General features: G+C 45.9%; 1 protein-coding gene across 3 annotated transcripts in view; it reads left to right on the forward strand.

Moving 5' to 3' along the window:
- EXD2 (exonuclease 3'-5' domain containing 2) overlaps positions 1-10,083 on the forward strand; it is a 78,767-nt gene extending 68,684 nt beyond the window's left edge. For 2 of the 3 annotated variants that reach the window (XM_032482257.1, XM_032482256.1), the window contains exon 9: positions 215-10,083. In XM_032482257.1, the coding sequence (XP_032338148.1) occupies positions 215-434 (220 nt within the window). In that variant the 3' untranslated portion in view covers positions 435-10,083. The remainder of the gene's footprint in view (positions 1-214) is intronic. The other variant, XM_032482258.1, reaches the window with a different exon arrangement.
- The last annotated feature ends 6,619 nt before the right edge of the window (positions 10,084-16,702 follow it).

The raw sequence follows: 16,702 nt of genomic DNA on the forward strand, positions 1-16,702 counted from the left end.
CTTCTGCTGGATTGTGTGTAATACATTGGAACTATTTTTTAAAAGGCAGATATGAAAAAGAGGATGTTTTTCAAAGCATCAAAGTGCCAGCCCTTTAGGGGTCCAGCAGCATCCTCATGTACCCCCAGGGAAGCTCCTTGACCCATAGTGTTTGGCACCATTGTGAGGCTGTCCTGTGCTTGCTTCCCTCAGACCCTTGTACTTTGTGTCTCAGCAGGATTTCCAATGAAAGCTACATCCCTCATGGGCTGAAGGTGGTGCAGCGCCACACCCGGGGCGGGCTGCGCTCCCTCATGCAGCTGGAGAGCCGCTGGCGCCAGCACTTCCTGGACTCCATGCAGCCCAAGCACCTGCCCCAGCAGTGGTCGGTGGACCACAACCATCAGAAGCTGCTCCGGAAATACGGGGAAGACCTTCCCATCAAGCTGTCTTGATAGGGGCTTCCCTTCCAGGCAAGAACAGCTGGGAAGCTGGAGCCAAGGTTGAAAAGACACCTCTTCCTGTTTTAATGCCATTAGTTGTCAAAGCCTGGTGACACAACTCACAATACTAACCTGTACTGATCCCAGGGTGCTTCTGGTGGAGCAAAGCTGTTGTTTTTTAAGGGGAGCTTATGGTTTTGAATTTTCATTGGGCCGGGTAAGAACTCTTATTTTTGTGGACAAGTGGGGGCCTTGGCCTTCATTTTACTCTCCCATCTTCTGCTTTCTCTGCTCAGACGACAGATGAAGGCTTCTCCCTGAAGTGTTTTTGTCAAGACTCTCAGATTTTTAATACTTTTCTTCCCTGTTGATTTATCTCAAACAGGCGCTGTCAAATATTTCAATCCTGTCAAATGAGGAGGGGAGAAAACATTCTTCCAGAAGTTGGAGGGGTGAAAAGGGGTCAAATTTATTTTCCCAGGTCAAACTTATAAATTCTTTGGCTTACTGCTCTCCTGCAACTCACCTGGTTGGTATCCAGGCCATCTCTGTGACTTCAGTTTATTTCATATGCTTGAAAATCCTCCCCTTTCCACGTGCAGGACCAAAGGAGCAACCTCCTGCCAGATGCATCTGCCGTAATGTGGGAGGGAATCCTTTTTTGGAAATAGGCCTTCAACCTGGGTAGGGCAGAGGGAGGCAGAAGCACTGTCTCCCAGAAAACTTGGGGGATTGTCTCAGCTTTCCCTTGAGTGCTATTCATCATCTGCTCATTGCGGTCCCCCTGCCCTGAACCACAAGGATTTTTTGCTAAATCCCTTCCTGAGAGGAAGATGATCTTTTCTCAGAATCGGTATCAGATCCCTTCAGTGTTCTGTGTTCCATCAGATTTGCAATACTGACCTCTTTTAAGTTCTTAATTCTTTCCCAGCGTCATTTGGTCAGGTTGCAGTGAGAGGATTTCTCCATCTCCCCTCAGGCCTGGGACACTGAGATTAATTAGTATGTTTAGATGTTCAAAACGGTGGTGTTTCATCTTTCAGAATGGGAGGCTGCCACTTTGATCATCGAACCAACTTGTTGGTGATTAGTATTTTTTTAAAGTATTAAGAAAGCTTTCTTAACTTAGAAGATCTTAACAAGCTTAAAAAAGAATTTTATGGCCAGAATCCAACAAGAGCTCTGTTTTGGAATTATGCCCGAGTTGGTGATGGTTGCTTTAACATTGATAAATAAAACTTCTTCTAAGCACAGAGTTCACTAATTATAAATGTAAAACTTTTTCTTCATAACTTTATAAAATCAGTAGATATTCTTGGGGAAGGAGATCTTTATCCTACAGGTCCCTGCCGTGTGGCAGCCCGTGGTATGTGTGTGTAGATATCCCCCACACATAGCATCCCAGACACACAGCGCTGGCCCGTCCACAGCAGCCCACGACCTCTGTATGGCCTGCGTTTTGTTCTGCCCCTTCATTCCCGCTTGTCCTCAAACAGGTATTTCTGGGATCTAAACTAGAAATCCTTGAAAACAAATAGTTTGTTTTGGGGACCTTATGTTCAACGCAGCAGGTTATTATGGGGCACATGTCTCCATGACTGTACTGCACAGAGCCGGTGGTGGAGAACCATAGGATGGATGGTGGTCGTCGTAGTAGTCAGGCTTGCCACGAGGTGGCACTCAGAGATCTTGTTTTATATTCATTCTCACGAAATAAGGGGCTTTTGTACATGTTTCCTGGAATAACTCATGACTTATGTTTCAGTTTGTGCACATCTGATTTTGAGTAATTTTGATAGCGTTAAAAGAAAAATGCCTTCCTCTGAAGCAAGAGAGTAGGGCTCTTCCTTTCTCTTTCCCTGTGATCCTCATTCTAAGAGGTGAGAAATATGTAAGAGGTTGCTTAAGGTGCTGCGGTTGCTGTGGGAAGAAGGCATGGGTTCTCCAGCAGAGCTCCCTACAAAGCTTAGTAACGTAGAGCCAGCAGCCAAGATAAAGGAAAAATGTAGACTGTGGCATAAGAAATTTCTCGTCTTTTTCGGAAGACTTACTGTGTGGATTTGAACCTTTTTGTTTTCTGAGTCAGCCTTGGATTTTAGCATCCTTTCCCTGAGACTGACAGTTACTATCTCAAATGACTTATTTTAGGGTAAGCATATTTTAAAATAAAAATTTTTTCTGATATAAAAGTAATGTGTATGCTCGTTAAAGATGAATCTAAAGAAAGAATAAAAATCCATGTAAAACAGAGCTAATCTTTGCTGTTATGTTTATGAATATCCCCCTTTCATTTTTTTTTAAATGCATATAATACATGTAATATTTAAACGAAGTTGAGAGTCATATATTCAGCTTGGTTTCCTATTTTTTTTCCCCTCATGTAACATGATATCACAAGTAATTTCTTGTGTCTTTAAATTTTTAAAAGTAGATTTCTAGTAACTTTACCTTAACTTTAATTATCTATTCCCACACTGTTGAAAATTTCGGTGGTTTCAGATACTCTGTTAATGTCAATGAGTGTGTGATAAACTTCTTTGTGTTTGAATCTTTCACTGTATCTTTGATCAGTTCTTTAGAGGAGAACCCTAGAAATTGGATTGCAAGGAGGGGAACTCACATTGCTGGAGTGAGTACAAATTGATAACCACCTTTTAGGAGTTTCTAGCAAGGCAATGCCTCTCTTTGACCCTTTACTCATGTCCTTGTGCATTTGCTGAGCTTCCTTACGAGTGGCAGTGGGAGGACAGTGACAGAGAAGGGCCTCTCTGAATGTGCCTGATGGTTCTGTTTGCAGGCTCAGGGTGTTTTCTCTGCTTCCCTTCTGTCTCCCATCCTTTATTGCCTCATTTCCCCTTGCAGTCAGTGTTTTTTGGAAATACTGCTTATTTTAAAATAAAAAATAAAAATGTTTAATTTTAAAATAGAAGTTATAGACTTCATTTTCCTGATAGACAAGCAATTAGTGGTTTGCCATCATAGAGTAAACAAGGCACCATATTCAGGGATTTATTGCCTCTTAAGAGCGCAGCCATAAGTCACTTATTCTTATCCATGTCACAGATAGAGATCAGATGACAAAATGTGTTCTGTTGAAATAAAGCCATTTTAATCTCTCATTTTAGACTCCTAGGAACCCAGCAGGCAGAACGAGCTTTGTTCAGCTTCCAATTCTACCTGTTAGTCTGGGGCCCTAACATTTGACTATAATTTAAATCCTTTGCTACCACCCTTTCTCTCTGAGTTTGTCACTCATCCATTTATCTTTTCTTCCTTTTTTTTTTTTAACTTATGTCTCACCCTCATGAGAAGTATCATGGTTTCTCAGCTTGCTAGTTTGTTAATTATTATATATTTTAAAAGGATCCTTCTTTCTGGCCTCTCATCTTTTCTGTTGTTTACATGATCATTTTTAGAGTACCTCATCCCTCAGGAATACAGTGAGAATCAATTTTTCTTGGATGAGTTAAGCTAAAAGAGGGTGTAAGAATTCTTACATGGTTAACTCTTGATCTAAGTAACAAAATAATACATAATCTTCAAAATACTTGTGTTTTGGAACTCAGCTATACTTTTTAGATATTCACCCAGTAGCCCCCTCGTGCTGGAGCCTAATACTTCCTGCCTGTCCCTAGTCCTGGGGCAGTTTTGCATCAGGTGACAGAGCAAGGCTGACATGCAGCCAAACATCCCTCTTGTTCAAAAGTACCTATTCCCCAACCCTGCCAGGGAGATGCTTTTGCTTGCGGCATTGAGGTCCTTGCTTAACTGCCAACATGTCATTTGGGAAGATGGGACCGTTGCTTCCTTCTGACCAGCTTTGGCTGTGGCCAGCTCTGTTGCTGGAGGAGGGTCCTGGACCAAGTGGGTAGTCATGTGCTGGGTAATTGAGGGCGGACTTCCGGTGCGCTGGAGCAGGGAACGTCAAGTGAGCTGGTCCGCATGTCCTGGGCTCTTCCCTCCTCTCATGTGGTGCACACTGCCTTCAACGGTGTTCTCTGCCCTGACTGAATGGAGACAGTTAATCTCATACCCTCCAGACTGAACTCAAAAGCATTTGCCCTCCTTGCAACCTCCTTATTTGTTATTAATTCTTAAATTTTTCTCTCTTGCTAGATGGGTAGCCTATTGCCTTTCTGCCAGCATAAGCTTCAAAAGCTGCTGAGTTTACAGTCAGCATTATTATAAGCATGATGTGTGGTCCAGATATTCCTGAGCTGGAGAAGGTACTTATACTCTGCTCCTGCTTCCCAAAGATCTCCCTTCTCAGGCTGCAACATGCAGAGGCAGTGTTGGGATTCTGACTTCTCAGGCCACCAGGGTATCTATTAAGTCCTGGGTAAAAATCAGAAATTTGAGCTTAGTAAGCTCATGGGGCTGAAAAGAAATGGGAGATCACGACACGGGGTTGTTTAAAAAAAAAAAGACACAGGTGGTTTTAAAGAAGGTACGTTTATTTGATTGGCAGGGATGATGGGAGTGTAGTCCATGGAGTTAACTTTATATTTTGCTTTTCCCTAAACTCAGTTCTGTAGTGTGTTGGAGGATCAGAAGAGTGGGTTGGTGACCTGGGTTCTGGTTCTGGCCATCAGCTATGTGTCTTGGAACCAATCACTTAACTTTTCTGGGCTCCCCTCTGTTCCTATAAAATGAGGAGTTTGAATGAGATGTGCCGTAAGGGCCTTCCCAGTGTAGCATTCTGTAATGTACCCCTCCGTTTCCTTATGTGGCCCCTGCCCTTGAGTGCTGTGTACCTTCTGCTTTCTTGCACGCTCTCATCCCACCTCCAGCCCTGGGAGTGAGGCTGTGCGTGGCAAGAAGGGGGATGAAGGCAGCGGGCGGCGACACCATGTCGTCCTGGCCTCGCAGACTCCATCTGAGCCCCGCCTGGATCAGAGTACTCTTCTCACCAGAGGGGACTCACGTTTCTATTCAGTTCACTATTTAACCGTAAAGAGAGGAGAGAAATTTTTATCTTCACCCACATTGCCAGTGCTGTAAGGTTTAATAAGAGATAAGCATAGAGTAGAAATGAGGCAATTTTTCCAAGTGTTGTAGTTGGGGGGATGTTGGGGGAGGGAGGAAGAGTGTTTCTCATTTTAAAGAGAGGAGAAATTAAGGTTATACCATAGAGAGAACTGAAAAGAATTGGATACTTTAAAAGGAAAACATTAAACCAGAAAGTTAAAAATATCCTCTCCCTTTTTTTATGTTGTCACGACTGCTTAAGTAAATTAGAGGGGTCCACAGTGTTAACACATTGTTATCCCCTCATGAGTCTAAGCTGTGATTAACTCACAGGGAGACGCGAGACGTCTCTGGGCCTGCTCCTGTCTAACCCGGACTTGCCTGGGACTTCATCCTGCTTCCCTTCGCCTGGCCGCCAGCGAGACAGTCATGCAAAGTGAAAAGTTGGTATTTTATCAGCTGCCGAGAGACATTTTTCTCTCTGTATATCCATTCCCTGTGACCTGGCAGAAGATACATTTTCCAGTCCATCCTTATGCTTAGTTTCAGCCCCAAAAAGGTATAGTGTATTTGTTTTGTTTTGTTTTGTTTGTAGCACGGATTTGTACCAAGTATGCTAAACTTGAAGCTCTTCACAATAATCACCTCGATGTAGACTTGAGCCCCCCATTTTCTACCAAACTGGGGTCATTTTGTTTTTTGTCCCAGATAGCCAGAAGGGAGGCGACAGTATATTTCTCTGTCCTCTCCTGGATGGACCCTAACTTTATCTAGAATTTTGACATCTTTCATTATATCCCATAGAGCCAGCTGGAGCCCCAGTGAGCTAGCTTCATTTCTTTTTAATCAGGATCTGTACGTTTGGCCCTAGAGGTGCGATGGGCCCATATGGCTTCCTCTGAGTTCTTGGATACAATGAGCAAGACTGAAGTTGGCTCAGAAAAGGAACAGAAGATGACTTGGGGTTAGTGTTTCTTTTTTAAATGTTACACAAGTGCAGAGAGTTGGCTGCCATCCTCCTCTCAAACCATCAGCAGAGCTTGACCTTGGCCAAGATTTTGCCTCATCCTCTCGGCATTTTAGCATAGAGTTGCGTTTCAGCCGTGGAATGCTTAACCAAAAGCACATGCTGTAGTGGTAGTTTCCAAAGAGCAAGTTTTTGCAAAACGTCTGCATCATGTTTTCTCAAAACAACAGTTTTCCCTGAGCCACCAACACAGTAAACCCCAAATGGTGATTCTTTGGTTTACTTGTACACAAGGGCTGGGATTTTTGTTGCTGTTAATAATACTTTATTGAAGTGCAGTACAGTGAACATACAATAAAGTGTACAAAGCTTAGAAGTACAACTCAGTGAATTTTAACAGCTGTAAACACCCACGTGATCATTAAAGGCTGGGGGTTTTTTATGTTACATGCAGTATAGATGCTGGTGATGTACAGCTTGGGGTTGGGAGGTTGAGCAGATTATTGTAATGCAGCAAATCCAGGTCAAAGTGTGCTAAGACTTGGTGGTCTGAGCCAGGCAGTTTGCCCTGCTGTCCTGTCTGGTGGACTTGGGAACTGCAAAGCTTCGTGATGTTTGTCTTTAACAAATTACTTTTAAAAACAGGTAGTATGTGCGCATAGTACAAAATTTGTTTTTAGATGTATAATGAGAAAGGACTTTCCTCCGCAGTCCTTTCCCTCCCTGACGGTCACCACTGTTGCTGTGATTTGTGCATGTGCCTCCTTCAGAGACAGAGACAAGAGGTGAATGTGTGTGTTTGTTTTAAATCCCAGGTTTCTTCTTTGATTGCTAAACAAGAACTTCTCTGCCCCCTCTTCATACTGTAGACTGTAGTCTAGGGAATTTGTGTGGAAAGTTGGCTCCTGTAGCCTCAGTGAGACTGAAGTCCATTCTCTTTATCTGTCATTTGGTTCAAAAGTCCATGTTTCTCAGAGGATTGGCTGTAGGTGGATAATTGTTGAGGCTGTGTTTTTTATATTAGGCTTTCTACTTTTAAAAAATATATATTTGAAAATTCCTGTTAAAAAGTGTCTTTCTTAATTCATATTTCTTTAGCAGTAGCTCCTGCAGTGCACCTATCTTCTTAAGTTTAGTGTTGATTTTAAAGTAATGTTTAATTGCAACCTGAAAGTAAACTATAGGCGGATCTCTAGACAGTCCCACCGCCACCAAGTCAGACACTCAAAATCCCAAAGTTACAAACAAACTGGGATGATTATTCACCTTCAAAAGCCATCCTTCTTTTTAAACATAGGATTGATCTCAAATTTCTTTTGAAAGGCCAACTTCTCTGGTAGGCAAAAATTGATTTGATTTGTACACTAGGTTTTTCAAGAATATAAATCTCATGCAGTGCAGAGGACTTATTTTTAGCCTTGAATAATGTTTTACACAATTTATGGGCTCAAGAGCCAGGGAAGGAAGAACCTCTCCTACCCACCGTCTCAGCTGGGGAGAATACAAAGCTCTCATGGACGGCTTTCCTTGGCCACCCCCTCTAGTGCCCACCCACCTTGTTTTGTACTCCTCTGTGGCAGGTGGATGAGAAGTCAGGCCTTCTTCAGATTAGAGCTTCCCAAAAGATACATGGTCCAGGGAAAGGTGTTTTCCGATTCAAGTCCCATATGGCCTCCCCAGGGCCATTTTACCCTTGATGTCTTTGCATGCTCTCTACTCCATCTTGCTGTAATCTGATCACCCAAGGCCTCTCCAGTCATCATTAAGTGTATTCCCACTGGCCAGGAAGCTCCCTTTGAGTGTGGCTTTGGAGCAGCTGTCACATTTGAGCAGCATCTGCTCTCTGACAAGCTCATAGGCGGAAAGAAGGAAGTCGTTGAGTCTTCCCCAGTGGAAGTAGGTAACACGAGCAACCTTTGGGACTGCGATCATATGCTGTGGGCTGAGTGGCCTGGCAGCTGGCGTGTGCAGGGAGGCGGGGGGTGATTCCCAGATGGGGCAGCAATCTTCATGGTCTCAGCCCTGTGATCCGTGCAGGGTCCTAAGGCTGGAATGGTTCCCTAAACCTTTGGCTCCAGCTTTTTCTGGGCAGGGAGACAGAATGAGGCAAAATGCCTGGTGTGTTTTAAATAGATTCTGCTTGCTGCAGCCAATGAACCCAACAGCTTGGGAGGTGAGTGACCCTTCCTGAGAGATTTCTGTTGCGCCATTCCTCAGGCCTCCGGCCCTGCAAATGCTGACACCCCCTTCCCTCCTGCTCCTCCCCCTGACCTAACACCATTGCTCTCTGGATGGTTTCTCTTCAGGTCTTTCTTGTTTCTTATACTTTGATGTTTTTTGCTTTCTGCTTTTTCTTTCCCTGAAGCAGTTTTTTCTTCTGCTCAATATCTTTTCATCTCTTGGAGTCTGTTTGTGTCCACTCTACTGAGTCCACAACCCATCCGCTGCTCCTTGTCTGACTCTGTCATGACTTCTCAAGTGTCCTCTTGCCTCCACCTTCCCACGGGCTGCTGGGGTCAGTCCACCCTCACTTGGGCTTTGCTGCACCTGGAAAGAAAGAATGGAGGGTGGAGGAACCCACCTTGAGCAATCCCAGTCATGGGGCAGGTCGCAGCTCCAGCCTGGGAAATGGGCCGGAAAGACGGCAGCTCGTTCTCGGCAGCGTGGCAGTACAGGAGGGAAGCCAATGAGGTAAGCCAAGGAGGAAGAATTGAGGGACGACAGGAGAGGTAGGGGACACAGATGTGCAGGGCCAGCTTCTATCGAAGGTGACCACCAGAAATGGAGGTGGAAGAGGAAGGCCAGGTGGAAGCTGGAGGTCACGAGGGAAAGCTGAGGAGGAGCTGGCGCAGGGGAGAGAGCCAGGGCCCCGCGAGCCCAGCTCTGCGGAGCCTTAAAGACCCTTTCTCCCCACTCATCTCTGGCCCTTTTGTTCTTTTTTCTTTCATGTTTCTGTCCTCATGTTGTATTAGCAGCAGAAAACAGAACAAAACAAAAGGCAGTCTGTCTCTGAAAGGGAATGGCAAGCTCTGGAGGATTTGAGATTTAAAGCTGGATGCTCTGGCCCCTTCACTGAACACTTAGGCCCCTTTGCCTGTCTGGCTGGTGGGGCCAGGAGGACCAGCCCTTTACTGGAACTCCTTGAATGGAGTCCCTATAACAGCCTGACAGCCCAGCTGGAGCACCAGCAGTAATGTGCGCACACAGCACCCCTCTGGGTGCATAGGGCAGCCAGGGGAGCATAGGGCAGCCAGGGTAGCAGGGCTGTGGGCTGACCCAGCTGGAGGGGTGGAGCTGGCCTTAGGCAGGGCCTGGGTTGAGGGGCAGCTACCCATGTGTGATGCCAGCCACGCCTTGGACTCCTTCCCCTCTAGGAACGGAACTGTAGAGAGGACTGTGGTAGAAGAAAGAGAAAGGAAAACTCTTCTTTTGCTTAAAAAGTTTTTTTAATTGAAGAGGTAATACCTGCATGTGGCAAAAATTCAAAAGGTACAAAAGAGCGTGCAGTGAAGTCTGCCACTTCTGTTCACCTCGGCTTCCCCTCCGCAGAGGTCTCCTTGGATGTACCAATTTCTATTACATTCTTCCAGTTTCTCCTTTTCAGGTCTGCTGTAATCTGGAAAATTTCAGATTCTCGATGCAATGGAACATTTTAAATTGTTTGGATGTATATGTATCTATGTAACGTGCCAGGGGTCCCAATGATAATAAAGAAAATTGAATTGGTTTATTGCCAATAATTCTTGCTGGGGCAGGGAATGGTTTAAAAAATTAAAACAAGTAAAATGCTGGCACTAGAAAGGACCTTCCAAGTCCTTTTGCACCAAAGCTCTCATTTGAAACATGAGAATGGGGTCCAGATAAGAGACTTTTTCAGAGTCAGCAAGCTGGCTTATGGCACACCTGGGACTAAAACCCAGGTTCCCCACCTCCTAATCATCCTTGTTGCCCAAGAACATACCAAACATTCCGTCTTTAGGTAGTGGCCTTTGTAAAGATGTGTGAAATCTTTGTAAAGATTTCAAAGAAATGGAAGGAAAGACAAATGATTGGCCATGGATTTAGAAATTTCCTCCATGGGACACAAATACAGGAAAAGAAATTAGTAATCCCAGGAAAAGCCTGAAGTCAGATTCCAACTGAAAAATAGCACGTGTGCTTTCACGCACAGACAGACACACAGAGGCACTGGCAGAAGACAGAAGACTAAGTCGTTAAAGTCTGTCTCTCCTGCCAAGCCCGGTAGAGGCTGTGAGAGGTGGTAGGACACCCCAACTCTGCTGAAGAACCTGCAGCCCTCAGACCTGCTTCACTGAGCTGGAGGCAGAGGCAGGCATTTCTGGGTTGGGCAGGAGGGAGAAACACCTACCTAGACTACGGTAAGAGGACAATCTGTGTGGGGATGTGGGGGCAGGGGTACTGAGGGAGAGTGCGCCTGGCCATGCCACCACTGGCTCCAGTGAGCACTGGCAGCCCCAACTGTTTATACCACCTCCCAGGAGGAGATATCCCAAGATTTATGTGCTTGCACAATGGCAACATAATTTTAAAAATTCCCTCTGCTTTGACATCAGCTCCAGACACTGAACAATTTCAGTGTCCAAGCCAGATTGATGAGCCTTTTGATGGCTTCAGAGTGTGACTCCAGTGAGAGGGGACATGTATGACTGTAAACATTGGCTGTAAAAACCGTCAGTTGCTTTGAAATGGTAAATTTCCAGGCAATGTGGATCTGATGTCACACGCCTCCTGCATTAACAGCTTTTTCTTCCTCTTCAATTATTTTGGCTGGTAAAGGAGTGGAAATTACACTTCAAAATATACCGATGGGTATTTTCAGCCTTGCTGAGAACTTCAAAATATATACCAATCTTGGGAACATTTCCTTAATTTCCACCTCCCAGGTTCTCAAGGAAAATGGAGGTTTCAATTATAGGCACCATTAGACTGAGATGCTGGACCAGGACCATGGGTGTCTTTTCAGTTCAGTTCTTTCTCAGTCTTATCACCTGACCCCTTCTTGAGCCAGATTTTGTTCCAGCCCTAGGTGTAGGAGTCCACTCTAACATGTGTCAGATGATGAAGTCCTTAATAAAAACATGAGTATTTCTAAGAGCCTGGGTCTGGGGCTTTGAATCAGGGCATCTGACAGGCAGGAGAGGAAAAAAAAGCCAATTCTGTCCCTTCATCTTCACAGGAGGGATCCAGAAGTCCTGCTCTCTGGTGCACATGGCCTCTCCCCTATGTCTAGGTGGTGGGTGCACAGGCAGCCACCCAGCTACGTCTTTGCCCCAATTGTGTTCTGGCTTTCTTGTCTCTACCTGACTGGCCTTTTCCACTCTTCCTAAGCACTAGCCCTTATAGCTCCCTTCCTGGGCGGACCACAGAGAACTCAAGTTCAGTTGAACATATCTCCCAAATTGGCTCCTCCTGTGTTCCCCAGTTCAGTTAGTGGTTACCTTACACCAAAGCTCTTGTCACCTACGCAAGAAATTTACATGTTATTCTCAAATCCTTTCTCTCACTACGCCTCCAACTGATCACCAAGTCCTTTGAGTCTGCCCTCTTTCTCTTCTGCACCAGTGTTTCTACCCTAATCCAGGCCCACAGCGCTGCTTGCTTGGACTGCTGCAATGTCATTGTGATCCCCTGCCACTAGGCTCCAGCCTCTTCACTAAAATTTAGAACTGATCATCTCACTCCCTGTTACAGAATCTTGGGTAGTTCTCCATGGCTTACCAGAATAAGTCCAAACTTCTTACAAAAGCATAAAAGATATCTGTTAACTGGCCCATGCCTACCTCTCTAAACTCTTTACCATCACCACCCCCTACCCATACACCCCAAACAGCTGACCATTTCCTGTGCTCCCCGCACACTTCCACGCATTAGTTCCTTTGTTTGCCTCTTGCTCTGTGTAGAACACCCTTCCACATCTTGCCCACCTGCTTATCCTTTAAGACTCAGCTCTCAGATGACTTCTTTCTTGTGAATAAGCCCCCTTTGTGCTTGTATAGAGCTCTGTTATGTCATGTTGTGACCATTTATGCCGCCCGTTTCCCCGTTATCCGTCACTGGGCTCCTCAGAAGCTGGGGTCAGGTTTTGTTCATTTTTGTATCCTTGGAACTTAGAGCTGCCTGGCATGGTAGGCATTCAAGAAGGAAAGGGAAGGAAGGAACTGGAAATACCACCCTAATGGACAAACAGGCATTGGCTTATGTCTGAGTAGGCTCTGTGGCATTTTAATGGGACTGAATAGGGATCAGCTGCAGCCTGCTGTCCTAGATATTTATTTATTCATTTATTCACTGCACAGATACTTAGTGAGCGCTGCCATGATGCCTGAAGCTGTGCTGGAAACTGGTGATACACAGAAGAAGGCTGTCAGGCCCTGCCCAGAGGAACTCCCATTCAAGAGCAAGAGACAGGCGTGTGACAGGCACTGGCCTGACATTTTGGGCCCTCTGGTCTGCTCTACGGACCTTTGCCACTCAGCTCCACAGAGGCTGTGGAGGAGGGAAAGGGAGTGAGATGGGAAGGTCAGGGAGGCCTTGCAAAGGGCTTTGCCTCCAGGACCGATTCTGCTGCCCAGCTGGCTTTATTTATGCATTTCTCCTTTGCAGGAATTCCTTGCTATTAAGAAACAGCATTTGACACACTTCTAATTAGCCCTCAGACTCTGCAATCCTACTGTTTCCAAATGTAGCAGCTGGGTCATTTCATGATCAGAAATAACATTGGTAGTTGCTGCAGTTAGTCACCAAAATCAGGGTCATTCCTCCCCTGACTTCTGACGGGACCACAGAGGACTTGCTCACCCTCTCATCAGGGGCAGCGGGATTTGGTGCCTGGCCCCATGGTTGGGGGTGGGGGGCAGCTGCTCCTGAGGCAGTACTGTGAGGGAACCCAGTCACTCAGTACACGGCCCACGCTGCCCCAGGTGAGGCGCTCCTGTCTCTCAGGTGCCTGACTTAAGAGAGAAGTGGATCTGCACAGAGTCCCCTCCCCTTCTGCCCTCCTTCCTCCCACCAGTGGATACTTAGTGAGCATGTAACATGTGTCACTAAGTGCCAAGCACTGTTCTAAGCACTGGGGAGACAAAGGTGAACAAAACACACGAGAACCTCAGCCCTCATGGAGCTTACAGTCCAGGGGTAGAAACTGATAAAAAGCCATGGTTCTCAGACAAATAGGAGAATGATGACAGATGAAGAAGACTCTTCGAGTTCCTTTCAAAGACCTAGGTCCTCTCCTCCATCTATTTGTAGAAACTTAACTTAAAAATGACTTTTCCTTAGGTACACTGGTGTATTAAGTGTGGACAGCCGGCAGGGGGTCGCAGGTGTGCTGCTTGATGGCCGGGTGACCCCTGCAGGCATCAATGTCCTCGTTTGTGAGATGGAGATGGTCGAGCCTTCCTCACACGGTGGTCATGAGTATTCCGAGATCGTGTGTCGGCGCAGTGCCTGTTTCATGGTAACAGACATTCTGATCAGCATCCCTGCCTCCTTTCCAGCTTAGAGCAGACACAGGGGTCTAATCAGCTCCTGTCACCCATTGTCTGGGCCCCTGCTGCAGCTGCAGACAAGGCAAGCGGCTTTTGAGGCAACCCAGAGTCTCAAGGGTAATGGGTATCCTGGCAAGAATGGACACCCAGCGGAGGCTAGGGCCCCACACTCTGCTTCTCCCCTGTGGCCTCCCCAGCCCACAGAGCAGAGGCTCTGGAAGAGGTAGCCACCCACCTGTGCGGCAGGACAATCATCCTTGTTTGATCCTGGGTGTGGCTGAAGAGGCCTGTCTGGGATTTGTTCTCCTTTGTAGCCCTGGTGCGCAGTTCCCGGCCTGTGACCTGGCGGGTCTTTCGGGAGTCCCCCTCACCCTAGCAGCCTGTAGCAGTGCCTGTAAGAGTGGGCCTCCACTAGGGTGTGGAGTAAAGGGAGCCCTCCTACCCTGTTGGTGGGAATGTAGTGTGGTGCAGCTATTATGGAAAACAGTAGGGAGATTTCTTAAAAAACTAAAAATGAACTTACCGTATGATCCAGCAATCCCACTCCTGGGCATATATCTGGAGAAAACTATAATTTGAAAAGATACATGCGCCCCAATGTTCATAGCAGCACTATTTGCAATAGCCAAGACATTGAAACAAATTAAATGTCCATTGACAGATGACTGGATAAAGAAGTTATGGTGTGTGTGTGTGTGTATATATATATACACACCCACATACATACATATATACACACATACATACACACATACATACATGCATATAGGAATACTACCCAGCCATCAAAAAGAACAAAATAATGCCATTTGCTGCAACGTGGATGGACTTGGAGATCGTCATTCTAAGTGAAGTAAGCCAGAAAGAGAAAGAAAAACACCATATGATACCACTTATATGTGGAATCTAAAAAAAGGACACAAATGAACTTATTTACAAAACAGAAACAGACTCACAGAAAACAAACTTATGTTGAGAGGGGTGGAAGAGGATAGGAAGGGATAAATTGGGGGTTTGAGATTTGCATATACTAGCTATTATATATAAAATAGATAAGTTTATACTATATAGCACAGGGAGCTATATTCAGTATCTTGTGGTCCTATAATGGAAAAGAATATGTAAAGGAACATATGTATGTATATGTGTGACTGAGACATCATGCTGTCACCAGAAATTGACACATTATAAAATAACTATATTTCAATTTTTAAAAAGTTACAAAATTAAAAAAAAATAAGTGGCCTCCGTTAGATTTTACTTGCTTTATTTCATCCTGTCTTTTCCAACAAATCTGCAAGTTAAGAGTTGTTAATTCCTCATTTTACAGTTGAGAAAACTGAGGCTAAGAAGGGGTAAGAATGTGTCCAAGCCACTCTCTTAATATGTGACAGAACCAGCATTTGAATTCAGGTTGTCCAACTCCAGAGCTAGGATCTTACACTGACCTATACTCTTTCTCCCCTCTGTTACCCACCTCGCCCTCCAAGTCAAATGCACAACAGTTCCCTGGGCCTCTGGGAGTGCCAGGAACACATGGCACTTTGCCAAGCTTACCTAAGTGCTGGCTTCAGCAGCTTTAAAAAGAAGGGGCCTGTGCCCGAGAGCAGTGCCACAAGGAAGAAAGCGCCCGAGGGACTGGAAGTCCAAAGTGGCAGAGTTGGAGGGAACTTGGAGGTTATCTCTCTGCATCCTCCTTTTACAGAAAAGAAAACGGAGGCCCAGAGTGGGAGTGAAGTCCTGCAGACTGCCCAGTGGCCTCTAAAGCCCAGCACTAGTGCCCAGACACTGGTGTGGAAAATGGGTTTAGACCTGGCCCCTCTACCCACCTGTTGTGTGGTTCTCGGCAATTGAGAGCTTCACTGAGCCTCAGAGTCCTCGTCTGCAGGCTGTGGGTGCTTTAGAGATAATGTATGTGAGATGCCAGCACAGCAGCTGGACCCGCTGGGCACTCAGTGAGCTGTAGCTATTATTATCACTCTGGTTGTTTTCAAAGTTCAATGATGTGAGGCAACAGTAAGTCTTCTAGGTGTCGCTTTGGTCCTATGGTTCTGCTGGAATCATTCCTAGGCCCAGAGAGGAAACAATGCTCAGAGTCATGTCTGAACACCGAAATCCATCTCCAGGAGGGCTGAGGCTCAGCTCCGTGCCTATTCGGGATTAGAATCTGGAAGAATAACCATGGGTTGTAGCTGAGGTGGCAGCTGCTAGCTCCCTGCTCTTCTAATGTGCCTGTGGCTTGAGACTTACCATTTCACCTCTGTTAAATTTCTGTGGGTCAAATGAGCCTAATAATCACCTGTCCCCTGACCTTCACCCCCGTCCCCAAGGACGTTTACCGTGCTTATCTAAGACAGTGCTGTCTGTGAAGTCTACACTCCTGTGGGGTTTTTCTGAAGATGCGGGGTAAGTAGGGAAGTCTTCTCTTTGGGCCAGAGCTACCAGGGAAGTGAAATTTGGTGCAGATGTATAGCATCCTCGCTACTGAGCCCTGGGGAATAAGGGGTGAGACTTATAGAAATCTGGCCAAATTCTAGCTCCTCCTTCCCTCCCTCTCTTCAGGGATCCCTCCTTTTGGAGCCATCAGAAATCCATCAGCCTGATTTGGGCTTGGGTCCAGCTCCATCCCCCATGCCTAGGGATGAGTTTGCAGCCTCCCACTAGGGGTTGATGTGATGTCTTTGGATACCACATCCTCTCACCTAGTTCTCTCAAGCCCAAAGGCAACTAGACACACATAGACCAGGCTGGGATGAGGCGAGCAGCCTATAGCAACAGAGGGTCATTGCCCAAGTCTCTCCACCTGGCTGACCTGAGAGCCTGTATGGAGGTGGGGA

The sequence above is a fragment of the Camelus ferus genome, chromosome 6 (assembly GCF_009834535.1).
Source record: "Camelus ferus isolate YT-003-E chromosome 6, BCGSAC_Cfer_1.0, whole genome shotgun sequence".
Taxonomy (NCBI): Eukaryota; Metazoa; Chordata; class Mammalia; order Artiodactyla; family Camelidae; genus Camelus; species Camelus ferus.